Below are 16,459 nucleotides of genomic sequence, written 5' to 3' on the forward strand. Positions count from 1 at the left end.
CTGCAGAACTGTTGGGTCCCTGCTGGTCCTCTCACGATGGTTTCCCCTCTGGCAGGTTTTGGAGAGAAGAGACCCTCCTTCAGCTTTGGGATTGCAAAATATTTTTTAAGTGGAGATGAGGTTGTGGGAACCAGGAGAGTACAAACAACCAGGAGAGAACAAACAACGAGAAGAGTGCAAACAACTGAGGACAGTGCAAACAACTCAGGACAGTACAAACAACCCATTTCAGGTCCTTCTGCTTCTCCCTGTAGCGTTGCTCAAGCCATGCTGCCACGAGATATTCATCCCAAGCTGTCAGGAATACAGGGCAGGGACAGTGCTACAGAGTGCTCCCGGTGACACTAACTCAGCTGGACAGCCTGTGCTCTGCAAGAGAAGGCAATTAATTTTCTTGCTGCTGTTCAATCTGGTACTTCAGGCTGTACCAAAGAAATGAGATTTCACTTGCTGAGTCAGGGGCAAAGCCTGTGTTTGACAAGAGGAGGAGGAGATGGACTGAGTCACCTCTCCGAGTTCATCTTCAGGCTGCTTCCTAAAAGCACAGCTCCTGAAATGAGCTGAGAGCCCTTAAATCCTGGGAAGAGTGAGATGAGGGGGCGAGGTAAGCATCCTGCATTTGTCCTGCCTGGTCTGTTCTCCTGCCAGGCTCTCCTTGTCAAAACGCTGAGTCTCTAGAACCACATCTGGCTCCAAGGTGTTGTGACAGCAGCAGAGGCACGGTGGGAGCCTGGGGCTGATGGCTCTCAATGGTTTTGCTCTCCTGGGCACACTCACCTCGGAGTTCTGTTCCATGAGATCTTCTGCCCATTGGATGAACCCTGAGGCATCTGCAGGGATAGTCTCCGAGGGGGAGACAAGTTGGGATATGTCACATTGTGTCACGTTCACATGTGGCCGTTCAAAGCTCTGGGAATGAAGAGCACCTGCTGTGGGCAGATGTGGATAAGCAGAACCAGAGAAGCTCATTCCCACTTTAACTACTTTCAAAATGAGGTGGACGTGGTGCACAAAATAATTTTGAAGTCCTTTAGAGGAATTTTATAGCACAGAATAAAAGAGGTTTTCTTAAGCCACCTGCACTGGGAGTTCAAGTGAAGGTCCTTCACCCTGCATTGCACAGGCATCTGGTGGCTGCTTACTCATCCCTCAGCAGAGAAGTGAGAGCAGAGACACAGTCCCTCCTTTAACCCACTTGCAAGTCATCCACCAAGAACATCCTCAGAAAGGAAAGATGGGCTTGGGTCACTTTTACTCTGTGACTCATTTAATCCCTCATGTGAGCACATAGCAACAAAACTACATGATGACATCATGGTGACACAGACACACCAGCCTCCTCCAGCAAGGGCCAGAAGGCAAAATAAACAAGTGGTGCTGAGGCACAAGTTAGACCATGAACCCTCTACAAAGCAGCTTTTGAAACTGAACTGCCCGAATCCCACTGGGCAGACACCAGGAGCGGTCACTCACACACAGGAAAAGCAGAACTTGTGGAGGCAGAGGGAGAAGTGGGCCCAAAGCAGGGCTCCATGGGCAGGTCCAGCTCTGGCACTGATTGCAGACACCCTGCAGTTCCTCCCTGCCCTGACAGCTGGAGCAAGGCTTGTCATGGGAGTGCAGAGCAGGCAATTATAAAAGCACAGATGCCACAGGGCTGGCCAGGCTCTCTATTTATAGTTCCCTCCCAGCACAGCTCTCCCTCTGTGCTCCTGCTCACAGGTGAAAGCACAGGCCATGCCCTGCAAGGCTCACAGGCCAAGTAAAAACAGAAAGAGGAAGGACTAGCAACCCCTGTTATGATGAGAACCAAGAATCAGAGATGAAAGACAAAAAAGAAATCCACAGAGAGCCTGGAACTATGAACTCCAACTTCTCCCCAGAAAATTGCCCTGTAGTTAGTTAACCCCTTCCCTGCCTGAAGTGCCACCTCTCTGCTATTCTTAATTGGTGCCAAGCAGTGTCACTGAAGTGTTCTGCAAGCTCTGCCCCCTCTTGCCACTGTTGAATGGTTTCCAGCAGAGGTGAGAGAAGGCTGTGGCCCTGCCTCCCCCTCTGCAGTTCCAGGCCTGTGGCCAGGGTGGGAGGCAGCAGCCCAGGACAGCACCCCAGACACTGTCCCCTGCCTCCAGGATGATCCACTCTGGACTGAGCCTCTGCCAGCTCCAAGGGTTTCCAATGGTTCAGGGTGGCAGACGACCATGGGGCCAAGTCAAAGAGTTGCCTTTGTTTCGTGGGGAGGATTAAACCAATGAACTGTTTGTGAGCTGAACTTTGAAGAGTCTTCTCAGTGATCTGAAATGCGGTCATGCAACAAAGAGAGACCTCTATAAATACTCTTTTTGTGCTTGAAGTTGGAGACCATCCACTGGTTTATTTTTAGGTGCACATTTGCACCGGCCCTGTTACAATCCTGCCTCTGTTCTTGTGCAATAAAAGGCAGTGAATCCTCTCTGATTGACCTCCGGTATCCAATACAGAGAAAATAAGGCATTTGTCTGGAAAAGAAACACCCAAAATAGTTGGGAAGAGGTCATGCTGTGATATGGACTGTTAATGTTGAGAGACAAGAAAAATGAGGATTATAGGAGCTGGCAGACTTATTCTAATGACACATTAATGAAAATCGCTAGAAAATTTTATGGTGATGCTAATTAGTATTTGTATGTTTAAGGACCTGAGATCTTTCTGTTTTACACTAAACCAGTGCATGAGAGTAAGAAATAATCCCTGCTGAGGTGAGTTCTCAGTATTCTTTGAGGACTTGTTCTAGATCTAGAGCACTTCCTTTACTACACATGGCTTTAGCTCAGAAACTGATGCTCCTACACCAACCAGCTCATGTTCCCTAAACTCCTCAGAGCCCCTCCTCAGGCTTTGCAACACCCTGATGTAGACAATTATCACTAAATTAATTTTCTGTCTTGCCCCTCCTTGAAGAAGCTGGGGAAAGAGCCCAGAGGACCTAACTGAATGTTTAATTTCTGTCACATCAGCAGGGCCATCTGCACCAGGCATTTCTCACTGATGAGAAGGTTAAAACCTCTCATGACAGGTTAACAGCATGATTTACAGCAACAGCTTAAATAAATGGTTGCAGGCATAAAGAGTAGCAGGCAGCTAATCCTTTAAAGACTTGAGAGCAGCTACTACTTCAGCCCAAGTAAATATTTCAAAACAAAATTAATTAGTGGTGACTAGTGGATTTGCTGCCCTTTGCTTTAACAGCCCAGTATGAAACGGTGATTCCTCCACAGAATTTTTGCTTCAGTGCCAAACCTGCTGTTTCACAGGAGCTGAAAGTCCTCTCAAAGAAGATTCATCACAGTTTTGTTCCTCTCTGTAACTGCAGAGCTGGAGAAGTTCTCATGGATCTGTGCTGCTGTGGGAGGGGATATCCCTTTGTGCTGCCCCAGGGATGTGGACTATAGCATGGCTCAGAATCCAGCCCAAGTACAGTGTGGAGGAAGGAAATGTCACTTCCTGATTCATATCAAAAGAAAGCTCTGTCCATGCTGGCCACAAAATAGAGCTCCCAATAATTCCCTTACTTCTGATTAAAAGCAGTTCCTTAACACCTTCCTAGACACAGGGAAAGCAGGAAGGAAAGGTGTCAGGGTAACAAGTCCTGAACCAGCAAACCATGGTCTGCCTAAGCCCAGATCAGCAAACCAGTCAATTCAATCAATTGGAAACAATAATTTCTAATCAACAATCGAGATTTTCTCCCCATGACCCTTGGCTCCACATCAGAAAAAAAGCCAACTCTCTTGGGAGGCTCTGTCATGGCCTTGCTGGACTGTCTGGACTATTTTTAGTCAAATCCAGCATTCCTGAAAAACCTCAAGCTGCTTTTGTACTCAGGAAGGGGAGAGGAACCACTGTGCATATGCACATCCACATTCCACAAAGGAGTGGGACACAGCGTCTGTCTTGGAGCAGGGAAGCACAGCTGGGTCAGCACAGAGCCTTGGGAAAATGGCAAAAATTGGTACTTTTTATCAGGCTGAGAAGGCTGGGAGGGGGAAACTGAAGGTGTCTGCTCTGATTGAGAGGCCAGAGAGATCCAAGGGCTGGGTGATGTCCCCTACCTGCTGAAGGGATGCAACTCCCGAGGACAGCAACGGGGAGAGGCCAGCTGGGAAGGCAGGATCAGTCACGGAGTCCTGGAGGAGCTTTCAGGGCAGAGATCTTGAGAAGAGCAGGACAAACAGCCCAAGGGAAGGGCCAGGAGAAAGCTCGAGGTGAGGTTCAGGAAGAGGCAGAAGGCGTGAGGAGCCGTTGCATGAATGGGCTGATGTTTGAGACCTTTAAAGACCAGGCACGAGGGGGAGGAGCTCATTCAGAGAAGGGCACAGCACAGATCCCCATCGAAGTTGTACTGTATCATTTCTTCCTGCCCTGAGGGGTTTTTACCAAGCTTTTATGCCACGACAAATCCCTATTTCTGTACAAAGCCTCTCTGTGAAGAGTGGTGCTGAATTTGGCGAATTGCAGGTGACAGAAAGCAAACCTAACCTGGGCTGAGTGTTCCTGCAGGAGTAGCCCCAGGGAAGCAGCAAGAGATGCTGCTGCTCATTTTGCTGTTCACTCACACACTGCACTGGGGTCGTGGCTGTATTTACAGCCCGGGGGTGGGTAGCTTCACATCCTCTCTCTCTGTGTTTCACACAACTTCTACTGAGATGTTTTCTGGACTAAGGTCAGAGCCCTGCTGCCCCGCCCAGCCTCCTCACACCTTTCCCAAACAGGACAATGCCCAGCCAGAGACTGAGAATGCGGTTACCAGTGAGAGGAAATTGAATTTACTGCTGAGCAAACATGAACAGGGAGTTACAAACTCGAGTTTCCGTGGGACCAGTGATGGGCTTTGCTCTTCTCCCCATCCCATGAACTTCCAGCAGCACAAGCACGTGGAGAATCTCAGAGAGAACGAGCAGCAATGCTGCCAGAAACATCTATGGCACAAGTCTGGAGTACTGGCACTTGCCTTCCCAGGATTGGCCTGCAGAGCCTATAGCTGCTTCCCTGCAGCGGGAATGATGTCACTTGGGAATTAATGGTTGGACTGAGTGATGTTAATTAAAGGTTTCTTAACGATTCTATGTCTCTTTCCATGGATATGTGTATGTAAATATGCAAAATCCTCAGTGTGAGAGTCATCGTTGCTGGAGAACTTCAGCCAGACAGGAAGTGAGAGCCTGGGACAGGGTTGTGGCTTCCCCTGGCCTCACAGCTCAGACACCATCTCCAGGCTGGTGAAACTCCTCCCCATTTCTTCACCACTTTGGACAACCTAAAGCACAATTTCTGCCTCTACTTTCAAGGGTTTATGGCACCATTTGCACAATACTTTGGATAATTCTGGCTTTGTTAACTCAAAAAAAAAAAAAAAAAAAAAAAAAAAAAAAAAAAAAAAAAAAAAAAAAAAGAGATTGACTAAAATCTTTGCTTTTATAACAAATACACCAGGAGGATTTCTTGGGCACTGCTTGTAGCTCAGGCCACAGGACTCCAGAATCACATTTCCAAATCTTTTCAGCAACTCCGTGGTGTTAAATTAAGCGGATGATTAATTGTGTAACTACACCCTGCAACAGTAATCGAAGAATGATGATGAGGAGACACGAATCCAAGCACTCATAAACCAAAGAAAAGCCTGGAATCTGGCTGCCTGTTCTTTCTCCAGAGCTTCTGTGCATGGTTAACACCTGTCAGGCTTTGTAAATGCTGACTGTTTTTCACTGAGACAGCTGCCTTGCCCGGAACCGAGGATGCTCCACAAAGGGAGCAGCTATTCAGTGTTAGCCTCATTCATCAGTGCCTCATTTGTTATTCCAGCCCTGCTCTAGAACCACAAACTCCTTCCCAGGCCTTTTCCTATTGCCTTCATAGCCACAGGGAGTCAAGTCAGGGCTCCCCAAAACCTGGATGTCATTTTGAAGAATGAAGTCCTCTGCATCCATGTATTTCCAGTGGTCAGAATTCCCTTTCTCTGTCCTTGAAGTATTTATTTTTTTCCCAATTAGATATTAAAAACCCTGTGGAGAGGACTTTTTCTTCTGGCCATCCCTCACACAGGCCTGCTTATTTATCCACTCTGCTGCCTGAGGACTTTGCTTCTGTCAAAGAAAAGTAAATTTATTAATTCCTTTCCTCCAGGAATGTCAGCGTGTTCTTGGAATCACAGCCATAAAATGCCCTAACTTGGAAGGAACCCACAAGGATCATCCAAGTCTAGTTTCTTCTCCTGTCCCCTGAATTTATCCCGCTTAGGTGACCCCCCTTCTTCACAACTTTCTGCATCTTCTCCCTCCCTCTTTGCTTTTTCCATCTAAACTTCCACTTCCTCTCCCTGTTCTCCAAACCCAAATAAACCCAGGTTCTTGTCCCCTAAGAGAGGCTGATTCATGGTTTGACGTCAGCAGCGCTCTCCTGGCCAGAGCCAGCTGTAATTGACACATTCCAGCTGCTGCCAGCAGCATGTGTCCCTTGATCCCTGTCCCACCCCAGACGCTGGGGCTGCCAGCAGGGAGGGAATGTGCCCAGCTGTGCCTCCAGAGGTGGAAAGGGAGATCCTGAATTCTCAGTTCTTCCTCAGAGTGCAGCGCTGGGATTCACACAGGGGAGTTGAGACAAGTGAGGAAAGAGATGCAGGTTAAAAAAAAGAGTTTGGCTCAGGGTTTGGGTCTAATCTGGAGCACTGAAGGAGGAAAAAAGGCAATTCTAGGAGTATGTTCAGAACAAGGTGTTTGTCCAGCCCTGATCTGTGGATATGTCAATGGGCCTGCTCTGCACTGTCAGTCACTCCTGCCCCTTCCTTCTGGAATGTTCAGCCCACCTGGGGCTCAGGTAACAATTGTGGAGTGCTTTGTGCAGATAGACGCTGCTGGGGCTATTCCCGAGCTGCTGCCTCCCTCACTCCAGCAGTACCTGGGAGCTGCAGGCAACAGCAGCCAAAGCCCAGGACAGTTTTTAGTGCACTCTGACACCTGTGAAGGTGGGAAAGACAAACTTATGGTTAAAAAGAATATAGAACTTTATTAATGTTAAATGCATCTACTTGCATCACTGCTCGTTCTCCAGGACACTCACTGAGACACCTCAGCTCAGGAGACAGCCTGGTTTTACCTCACAGAAGTGAAATCATCACTCTGTTTTCCCTGAATGACACATCAGCAAAGCTGGCAAAGCAATCCAGAGGGGGTTTGTTCAGCACAAACTACACAGAGAACTTCTCTTCACTGGCCTGGGTAGGTCTGCACAGCAAATGATCTACACAAGGACAAAAGGACTCCAAAAGACAGAAAGCTGGAATTCAAATGTCTCCAATACCCGTATTAGTCAAGCCCAAGAGTTCTGGTATTTAGACACTTGAGTCTGGATTCCAATCCTTCTCCCATTATCCATTTGGTTGTTTAAATAACAAGCAAAGTCCAACACCAGTCCTTGTGAAGGATAAGCTTTTGCCAAAAGCAGTGGCACAGGGAGAGCTCACTTGGGAAGGATGTGTTTGTGAGGAAATGAGCTTGGTCAGTCTGACAGGGAGCCGTGGAGCAAGTGCACTGTGTGGAAATCACTTGCAGGAAGTGCTGCTTTCTCCCTTTCATCAGACTTTATTTACTCCAGGCAAGCTCAGGAACCAGTAGTTTGGAAGCATTTCTGATGGACAGAGAGCAAAAGGAGAATTTAACTGTGGTCTGTCTGCAAAGGTAACCCAACAATAACCACAATCTCATGGAAAGCTAAAATAAACTCTAGAAACACTTAGAGAAAAAACAAGTATCTGCTGCTAAAACCAGCTCATCTATTTTTCAAAAATCACAAGGATTGCCTCACCCAGGAAGAATTTCACAGAGTGCGGAATTATGCGACCTTAAGAGGAAATAATACCATAAATCCCAAGTTCTTTGCAATTCCTTTTGGTCAACTCTGGGCTCGAGCCCCCACCCCCCAAACTGGAAAACCTGCAACACCTCAAGCCCAGGAAGCGGAGCTGTGTGAGGAACACACATCAGCTGTGCCCTGGCAGCATCCAGGGGAACTATCAGCTCTGACCAACCTAATTAGAGTGGGATTAATTAAGGGTTCAGTCATCGAAGTCAGGGATGTCATCGTAGGAGTAGCCCCGGTAGCCCTTGGAGGCGTAGTAGGCGATGCGCAGGTGGTAAAAGCCCGGCAGGAACACAAGGATGCCGATGATCAGCACGGGGATGGCCCGGTCGGTCTCCTGCAGGGACAGACAGCCTGGGGCAGTCATCTCTGCATGAGGGGCTCTCCTCCCTCTCAGACCCTGCCTGCTCTAGAGGAAGGCACCCCTGCCCAAGGCAGGGGTTGGAATGAGGTGATCTGTAAGGTCCTTTGAACCAAAACCATCCCATGGTTGTGATCCATCCCCAAGACCTGGCAAGCTGAGAAATAAAAATTCACCTTCCATCAGAAATATCTCAGCTGTCATGAGGCTGAGCCTCTAATCCTGTCCTGGCATCTCCTCCTTGCTGCAGGAAGCCCCCAAGGACCTGCAGGTACCTTGTCCTTCACCACGGACCCCCCTGGATGTGCAGCCAGGGCTGGGAGCTACGATCGTGGCCAAGAATGAGCCCAGAGATCTGTGCCTGGGGTACTGCTGATAGAGCCCAGAGGCTGCTGCTGCCACAGAGATAACACAGAGCTGCCAACCTACCATAAGCCCACAGCACAGGGAGCAGGGGAAGAAGCACCCAGAACTGCAGGAGCAGATCCCCTTCCCATGTATCACAACCAGAGCCAAATGGGGAAGGGCTGCCATGCCCCACACAGTGTCTGGCAGCTCCTCCCTGTCCCTGCACGATCTGCGCGGGCTGAAATCTCTCCAGGATGTGATGTCACCAGGATGTGACATCTCCAGAGATGTGACCTCCCCAGAGACACTCAGCCCTCCTTGGAGATGCCCAGCCCAGCTCTGAGCCTGCTCCAGCCAGACTGACTGCGGGATCCCAGGGAAAGGGGGCTGCCAGCACAGCCAGGCCGTGGTGGAAATCAATTCCCTGCTCACTTCCTGTGGCTCTGAAGTTCTACACTGAACATGATCACAGGATCCTTGAGGCCAGAAAAGAACTTCAAGGTCATCGAGTCCAACCATGACCCAGCACCACCCCCAGGGTCACCACTAACCCATGTCCTTGAGTGCCACACCCTTCATGGGGATGGGGCATGGGATGAGGACTCCACCACTGCAGGTCTGCCAGACCTTTCCCACCCTTTCCATGACAAACCTTTCCTAATTTTGAATTTAAACCTCCCATGGTGGAACTTGAGGCTGTTTCCATCAGGCTCATTGACCTGATGGCCAGTGAGGGCTCAGGGCAGCTCTGAGGACAGTGCAGGACCAGTGCCAGAAGTGTAACTAAACACTCACCCCTTTGCTGATGTACCCTGCCAGCAGCAGGGCTCCAATGATGATGAGGAAGGTCCCAATCATGAACAGCACCACAGCCAGTGCGATGGCCTTGTAGGGGATTTTGGGTGGGCTCTTCTTGAACTGGATGGAAAAACCCAAATATTGAACAGCTGAACTCAGTACAGCTCCGTTCTCATCACAGCACAGATGTGACCCCACAACTAACAGAGGTGACATGGGACAAAGTGCTGCAGCAGCTCTGCTGCCAGGCTCTGTAATGGCCCCTCCAGGAGGAATTCTGCCCATGGAGACCCTGCTGAGCCAGTCTTTACTCCCAGTCTTGTTCCCAGGAAACCTCTTTGGACTTTCCAGAGGCGAAAGGCCAAGGGTTTGGCTCCCACCCAGCTTTGTCCCTCTCTGCTGCAGCTGCTCCCCCGGAGGTGCACGAGAAGCAGCTGCCTGTGGAAGGCCAAGCTGTGGCTGCCCATCCTCGTGGTTTTACAGCTTCCTTCCCCACTTTTTACCTGCAGGTCGATGTATCCATCATCAGTGCTGGAGAGCTTGGAATATTTGACTTTGCTACTGGGAATCCCAGCAGAGAGATTGGTGCGCGACGGCATCATTCCAGGGAGGCCTGGGCATCAGCTACAGCCTGGAAAGCAGGGGGAGGGGCAAAAACGGGAGAGAAAACTGAGTGATGGGAGGCTGAGAGACACAGAACAAAAGTTTCTGAAGAGAAACTCTCGTGTCAAGGCTATGCCACCCAAAGGGCATCTCTGTTCCTTTTCATAAATTAAGACTTTTCCAACAGAGGATCTAAGCATTTCATTTGAAGCCTAAAATACAAAATGGATACAGCTGCAACAATATTTGGAATCAAGGTAGAACCTGTGCTTCAAACCAGATTGAAATTCCAGGGCAGGGCCCAGGGTACAATCCCACTCTCACTCTGCAAGGAGCTCCTGCTGCCAGCACAGAGATGTCCAAGCTCTGGCTGTTTCTGAACGGGACACCAGCAAATAAATCCAAATCAGACCTAAACAAAGCAGCTTTTCAGCCACCAGAAGATTTTGCAAGAGAGCAATTTAGAGGGGGGGAAAAATCAAAACAAAAAGCCAACCCAAACCACTGGAAACTGGAATGAAACAGAGGTGTCCTGGAGACAGCAGGAGTGACTCAGAAGGAGCAGGACAAGGGGATGGAGTGTGAATGGTGAGGTCATGAAACCCGAGGGACAGCCCAGGGTGTGCAGAGCATGGTCCCAGTGCCAGGGGAACACCCTGGGGACAGGGATCAGAGCCAGCTGCTGCCCCTCAGAGCCTTCCAGGGATCCATCCTGCCAACCTCCCCCTGCCACTGCAGAGCTGGGACTGGGCCAGGCACCTCTCCCAGCAGGACACTGACTCCCAGGGGAGAGAGGCAGGGAAGGGCTCCCCACACCTCTCAGCCTCAATAGAGCTTTTATTTTCTGAGAAAGTGTGGAACCAAGGGAACAAAAGCAGATATTCCAGCGATGCCAACAGGAAGGGATAAAAACTCATTTCCACAACACTCTTTAGTATCAGAGGTGATGCATCCACTCAATATTTTGAGTCTCCACTTGAACTGAATGAAGCCCTTTGTCTCCCCATCACTAATTGCTGGCACATTCCCCACCCATCTTCGTTCCTCCTGCTGTAAAATTGACTTTTATAAAATCCCCTGTGATGTGAAATTCCCACCACTGAACCTTTTGTTTGAACTTTGGGCTTTTGTTTTAGTAACAAAAACCAAACACAGACAAAACATTTTCAGCCCCGTGGATAATGGAAACACCTGCAGGGTGGTATTCCCTGCTCCCCACACATCCTTGTTTTTCAGGTCATGACCCAAACACCCCCAGGCTCTCCCACATGCCCGAGGGTAGATGTGCAGGAGGGGAAAGAACCGGAATAAACCAATCTTTCTGGAAGGTGCCAGATTTCCCAACAGATTACCATTTTGCTCTCTTTTCTTACCCACTGCCCCATTATTTACCAGGCTGTTCAGTGGCTTCTTCGGAATTAGTCCCATTCTACACTTGCACAAGTTGCCCTATCCTTCTCAATGGCTCATTTACCAACAACAAAGAAGCTATTGAGGACAAATGTGTATAAAATATAAATATAAAATATTCTCTCAGATCTCAAGTTTAAGGGCCAAGTTCAACTCTACTGAGCTTCACACAAAGTGAGCTCTTCACACAATGGTTCAAGAGCAAGAACCAGCACACTGCTAATACTTTTTGGGAGCCAAATAGATAATCGGGGCCTGAGCAGCTTGGCCAAAACAATTAATGCTGAAATTCAAAATTTCTAATATGGCAGTTGTGCTTTAAACCCCGTGGAGGCACCAGGGCAGCGCCGGGAAACCCAAACACGGCAGCTCCGTCCGGGATCCTGAATCCCCTCAATCACAGCCCCGCATTTCCCCTCAGGATAAATCAGGAGGGGCGGGGATGTCGCTTAGTGAGAGCCGCCACCTCCCGCGGGGACACCCGGAATGGGGTGTCCCGTCCTCGCGCCGCTCCCAAACCCACCCGAAATCCACCCAAAATCCACCCCGAAGCCCCCCGAAGCCCCCGCCCCGCCAGCCCCCGTACCTGCTGCCGGCCCGCCCCATCCCAGCCCTGCCTGTCCTTCCGCGGCCCCGGGAAGTTGATCCCGGTGACGCCGCTTCTCTTCCAGGTCACGGCCGGGGCTGTCCCAGCTTCCCTCTGCCCCGGCACCGCCCCAATCCCCGTGTCCTGCTGCATCCCAGCATCGCCTCACCAGGGGAAAAGAGCCCCCAGGTTATTTAAAGCACTCGCCCTTGGTCCGGGCAAGAGGTCAGAAATTGTTAAAAAAACTTTAGAGCGAAAGATCTTCCTTCACAGATGTTTCCTTCATCATGAAGTAACCCGCAAACCAAGGAAGCTGGAGGATAAATGGGGAAGGATCTAGAGACACGAGACAACTCAACAAGGGAGGCACCTGAACCACAGGAGCAGAAAAATCAGTGTCTAAACCCAGAATCCTGGGATAATTTATTTCGGAAGGGACCTTAAAGCCCATCCAGTGCCGCCTCTACCGTGGGCAGGGACACCTCCCACTGTCCCAGCGTGTCCCGTCGAGCTGGTCTGGGGCTCTGCCGGCCACCCCTAGGAGTGCTGGTCCCGGCGGGAGCCCAGGGCCGGGGCAATGCTGTCCCCAGCCGTGAGCAGGGATTGTCTCTCCGGGCAGCAGCAGCGGGGTTCGTTCGTGGCCAGCACTGCCACCTGGTGACATCCTCTGTCACCTGCCGGGGCTGCCCGGGACAGCTTTTCAGGCAGTTTGTCCCCAGGATTCTCGTGTCTTACCGACCCACGTAAGTACACACCCTCCCCAAAAAATCTACTGAAAATCAGGCAATCGCTTAGGTTGGAAAAAGCCTTGACAGGATCATGAATTCCAACCGTCAGGGCAGCAGCACCACCACAGTCACCACTAACCCCTGTCCCCAAGTGCCACATCCAGGGAACAGACTGGCACCTCTTTCACACCTTGGAGTGATCAAAGCTCGGAGCCTTGAGAAGGGAATCAAAGCACATCAGCACAGTTTCAAAAACATTGATCCACCAACCTACATTTAAACACGACAAAGTCCATGAAATTATATTCTTTATTTCCATTTTCCAAGTTTCAGTCAAAATATTGGCTTCAAAAATAAATGAAGTAAGATCACATAAACTTGTGGGATAATAAAACAGCAATCCTAAGCTACAGCTCCACTGGGGAAGCTCCAGGAAACATCTTGACCCATTAAATATTGCTCTTCTTCTCCAACAGCAGCTGAAAGGAGTAAGAAATTTCACCTTCAGACAGCATCCAAGAGATTGTTGGGAGTACATGAACAGAGTAGAAAAACTCAGGTTCCTATTTCCAATGATACCACGATAGCAAAATAGTGAGTTGAAAAATATTTACAGAGATATCTACAAGACACGGCTACAGTGCTCCCAGGATGCTCCAAGGCTCTGGAATTGCTGCCTCCAAACAGGAGCAGATCCCCCCCCAGTCCTGCTCCAGTTAAGAGCCATCCTGCTGGTCCTCAATCTTTGGGGCCAGGTAGTACTTCAGGTGTCCCATGTCAGCGATCTTGTACTCCACAACTGAGAAACAGAATGAAAAAAAGGGCATTCAGAAGGTTCTACATAAAATCCAGCTTTAAGTTCGAATTCCCCTCAGGCAGAGGCACTGGTACTCACCCAGAGGAACATCTGCAGACATGCTGAGTGTGACCGTGGGGGACAGGGGGGTGGCTTTGGTGAAGAAGTTCAGATACCTCAGGGCGAAGGTCAGCTGGACTGGCTCATTCATCTCTATTGTAACCTGGGGAAGCAGGTTGGGCTCAGGAAAGGCAGCTGCAGGGATTCCAGACCCCTGGGACAGCTCAGGCAAAGGCCACCAGTGCTGCTTCCAGGGTAAGGCTAAAACTGGAGGGATTCAGGGACTCCATGAACCAGAGGGAGACAGGGCCCTGTCTCTGCTCACTGCAGGGCTTGGACTCAGTGACTGCTAAAAGCCCTCTCCAACCCAAACTATTCCCTAATTCTAGGACCCCCCACAGGGCAGAGAATTGGCTTTGCAGGTGATCCCTGCAGTCGCTTCACTCACAGCCTCCTCCTCCTTGTCCACGTTGCTGGTCTGGGACAGTTTGATGTTGCCGTTGCCCAGCTCGCCGTTGGCAGAGAACTTGACGCCGTCCTTGGCGCAGGAGATGACCACGGCGTCACCGATGTGGCTCAGGTCCCGGCAGATGCGTGCAAACTCGGCCGAGGGCATCTTCACCACACAGCTGTACTCCTGCTCCTGAGGGGGACACAGGGACCCCCTGCCAGGGCTGGGCGCTCAAAGGGACACCCACAGTGACACCCTGCCAGCCCTAAGGTACCCACAGTGACACCCAACCAGCACCAGGCTTGTCCAGTGCTCCAAAGGATGTTGTGTTACAGGATCTGATGTGAACTGTGATGTACAAACAGTTGTGGTTCCCCAGAATGTGGGAACCCAGTGGCATTAGAACCTGAGTTGTTACTTACTGGGATTCCCAGCTGCTCCACATCGAGATCCATCAGCTTCATTTCATAATCAGAAACCTTTTCCTGGTCTGGAGAAGCAAAGCACAGTTATACCATGTTTACAACAAGTGACAAACATCGCTTTAACTGCTGCCACTCCCCACTCCCTCCAAGGTACCGCCTCAGTAATGACACAAAGATTTTCCTTTGTCTCCTTAGAGCTGGAACTCTGGGAATGCCCCAACTGCCTTTCACAGGCTGTAAGGGTACAGCCAAGGACATCTGTATGCAGCCTATGAGCTAGGAGTCTACCTCTTACAAAGAAAATATTTATCAAGTTGATGAAGTTTCAGTCTCCAGACTGTTCCAAGAATCAGCTGTCCCCTCCCATTCCTGCAGGATCCATTGCCACTTCCCTCCCTCCTGCATCCCTGGATTTTTGAAGCTGCTTAAACACATCCCAGTAACAAATGAGCTCCCAAATCCAACACTCACTTGGTGTCTCGAACACCAGAGCCAAGGTGTCTGCATTGTCCTCGGCCCGCAGGGTGATGATGTCCTCATTCCCTGCACATTTCAGGATTTTGGACATGCTGGAGGAGAGAAAGGCAGGTGACTCAGGGGGCTGAGAGCTGACAGAGCAGGAGGAGATGGGATATTAAAGTTAACAGGCTCTCCTTTTAACATTGTTGGAAAAGTGAGTGTATGGGAGACTCCGCAGCCTCTCTGGTCAATCTCTTCCAGTGCTTGGTCACCTACGAAGTTTTTCCACATATGTGGGAAGTTCTTCCACATCCCCGTGCATCAGTTCCTGCCTGTTCCTCTTGTCCCACGGCTAGGCCCTTCGGAGCAGAGACTACATTCATCCTCTGACCCCTCCCATGGATATTTATGCACAGGGTTGAGTTTCCCTCTCTCAGCAGCCTCTTCCCGAGGCTGAACAGCCTCAGCTCCCTCAGCCTTTCCTCATAATGGAGATGCTCCAGGCCCCTCATGTTTGTCACCCTCCGCTGGACCCGCTTCAGGAGCTTTGTGCCTCTCCCCTGAGAGCTGAGGAGCCCAGAGCTGGGCACAGCACTCCAGGAGCGCCTCACAGGGCTGAACAGAGGGGTAGGAACGATCACCTCCCTGACCTGCTGGCAGTGCTCATCCTGACGCTCCCGAGAATTCTGTAAGGACTCTCCTAGCGCCAGGACTTTAAAGCTGTCACTCGTTTCCCACAAGAAGGGCCATGGCGGCGGCTCCCCGCCAGCGCTGGCTTTTCCCGCCACTTGGCGCCGGCAGTGACGTCACGGCCGCGACGAGCCCCGCGCGCCCGCGAAAAACGGCGCGAGAGGCGTGAGGGGAACGGGGGGGAGAGAAGGGCTTAGGGAGCTCCGAGCGCCCCCGGGACCCCCCACACCTCCAACGCAACCCCTCGCCCCCAGATCTCCCCTCACACTCCTTTCCCCGGCAGCCCCCGCTCCCCTCAGCGACACAGCCTCCGGGCCTGCTCGGCGGCCCGATGCCAGCACCCGATGAGACCCCGCCGCCGGCTGACCTGGACAGGTTGACGCCCATGGCGATGTTGCGGTCGCAGCGGTACGTGTCGAAGCCCTCCGATCGCAGCGTGAGCTGCACCAGCGAGACGTGCGAGGAGTCCATGCTCTGCAGGCTGATGCCGCTCGAGCCCAGGTCCCAGCAGGCCTCGGTGATGAGGTCCTTGAGGGCCTCCAGCACTCTCTTGAGCACCGAGCCCTGCACCAGCCGCGCCTCGAACATCTTAGCACCACCAGCGGGAGCACCACACAGACAACTAAACGGCGGAATAACTGAGAAGTGAGCGAGGCGGCTCGCCTAGCCCCTTTTATGCACTTTTCTGCCCCGCCCTCCTCCGCGCAGCAGCCAATCACCAGAGCCGCTCTCCTCCTTCTGCTCAACTCTCTCCAAGCTCACATACAGGACCCCGCTGCTCTCCGGCCAATCCCAGCGCCGCTTCTCCCCTTAGTCCCGCCCCTTCGTGCGGCGGAAGCCAATCACCGAGT

The 16,459-nt window shown here is 51.0% G+C and overlaps 2 protein-coding genes across 3 annotated transcripts; both read right to left on the reverse strand.

The window, feature by feature from the left end:
* Positions 1-4,210: 4,210 nt before the first annotated feature.
* Positions 4,211-12,095, reverse strand: TMEM230 (transmembrane protein 230). 2 transcript variants are annotated; one of them, XM_083880596.1, is made up of 5 exons: positions 12,000-12,095; positions 9,904-10,031; positions 9,398-9,520; positions 8,063-8,230; positions 4,211-7,662 (listed from the first exon to the last, which is right to left on the reverse strand). In XM_083880596.1, the coding sequence occupies exons 2-4, from the start codon at positions 10,000-10,002 to the stop codon at positions 8,090-8,092; spliced, it is 363 nt and encodes a 120-aa protein (XP_083736722.1). In that variant the 5' UTR covers positions 10,003-10,031; positions 12,000-12,095; the 3' UTR covers positions 4,211-7,662; positions 8,063-8,089. The 2 variants fall into 2 exon arrangements, with proteins under 2 accessions (XP_083736722.1, XP_083736721.1); XM_083880595.1 differs by having other exon boundaries at positions 4,215-8,230.
* Positions 12,096-13,026: 931 nt separating this feature from the next.
* On the reverse strand, positions 13,027-16,345 carry PCNA (proliferating cell nuclear antigen). The gene is made up of 6 exons (XM_083880555.1): positions 15,976-16,345; positions 14,931-15,028; positions 14,457-14,524; positions 14,032-14,226; positions 13,623-13,746; positions 13,027-13,526 (listed from the first exon to the last, which is right to left on the reverse strand). The coding sequence occupies exons 1-6, from the start codon at positions 16,194-16,196 to the stop codon at positions 13,444-13,446; spliced, it is 789 nt and encodes a 262-aa protein (XP_083736681.1). The 5' UTR covers positions 16,197-16,345; the 3' UTR covers positions 13,027-13,443.
* Positions 16,346-16,459: the final 114 nt, after the last annotated feature.

Source organism: Zosterops lateralis, assembly GCF_965231275.1.
Source record: "Zosterops lateralis genome assembly, chromosome: 30".
Classification (NCBI taxonomy): domain Eukaryota; kingdom Metazoa; phylum Chordata; class Aves; order Passeriformes; family Zosteropidae; genus Zosterops; species Zosterops lateralis.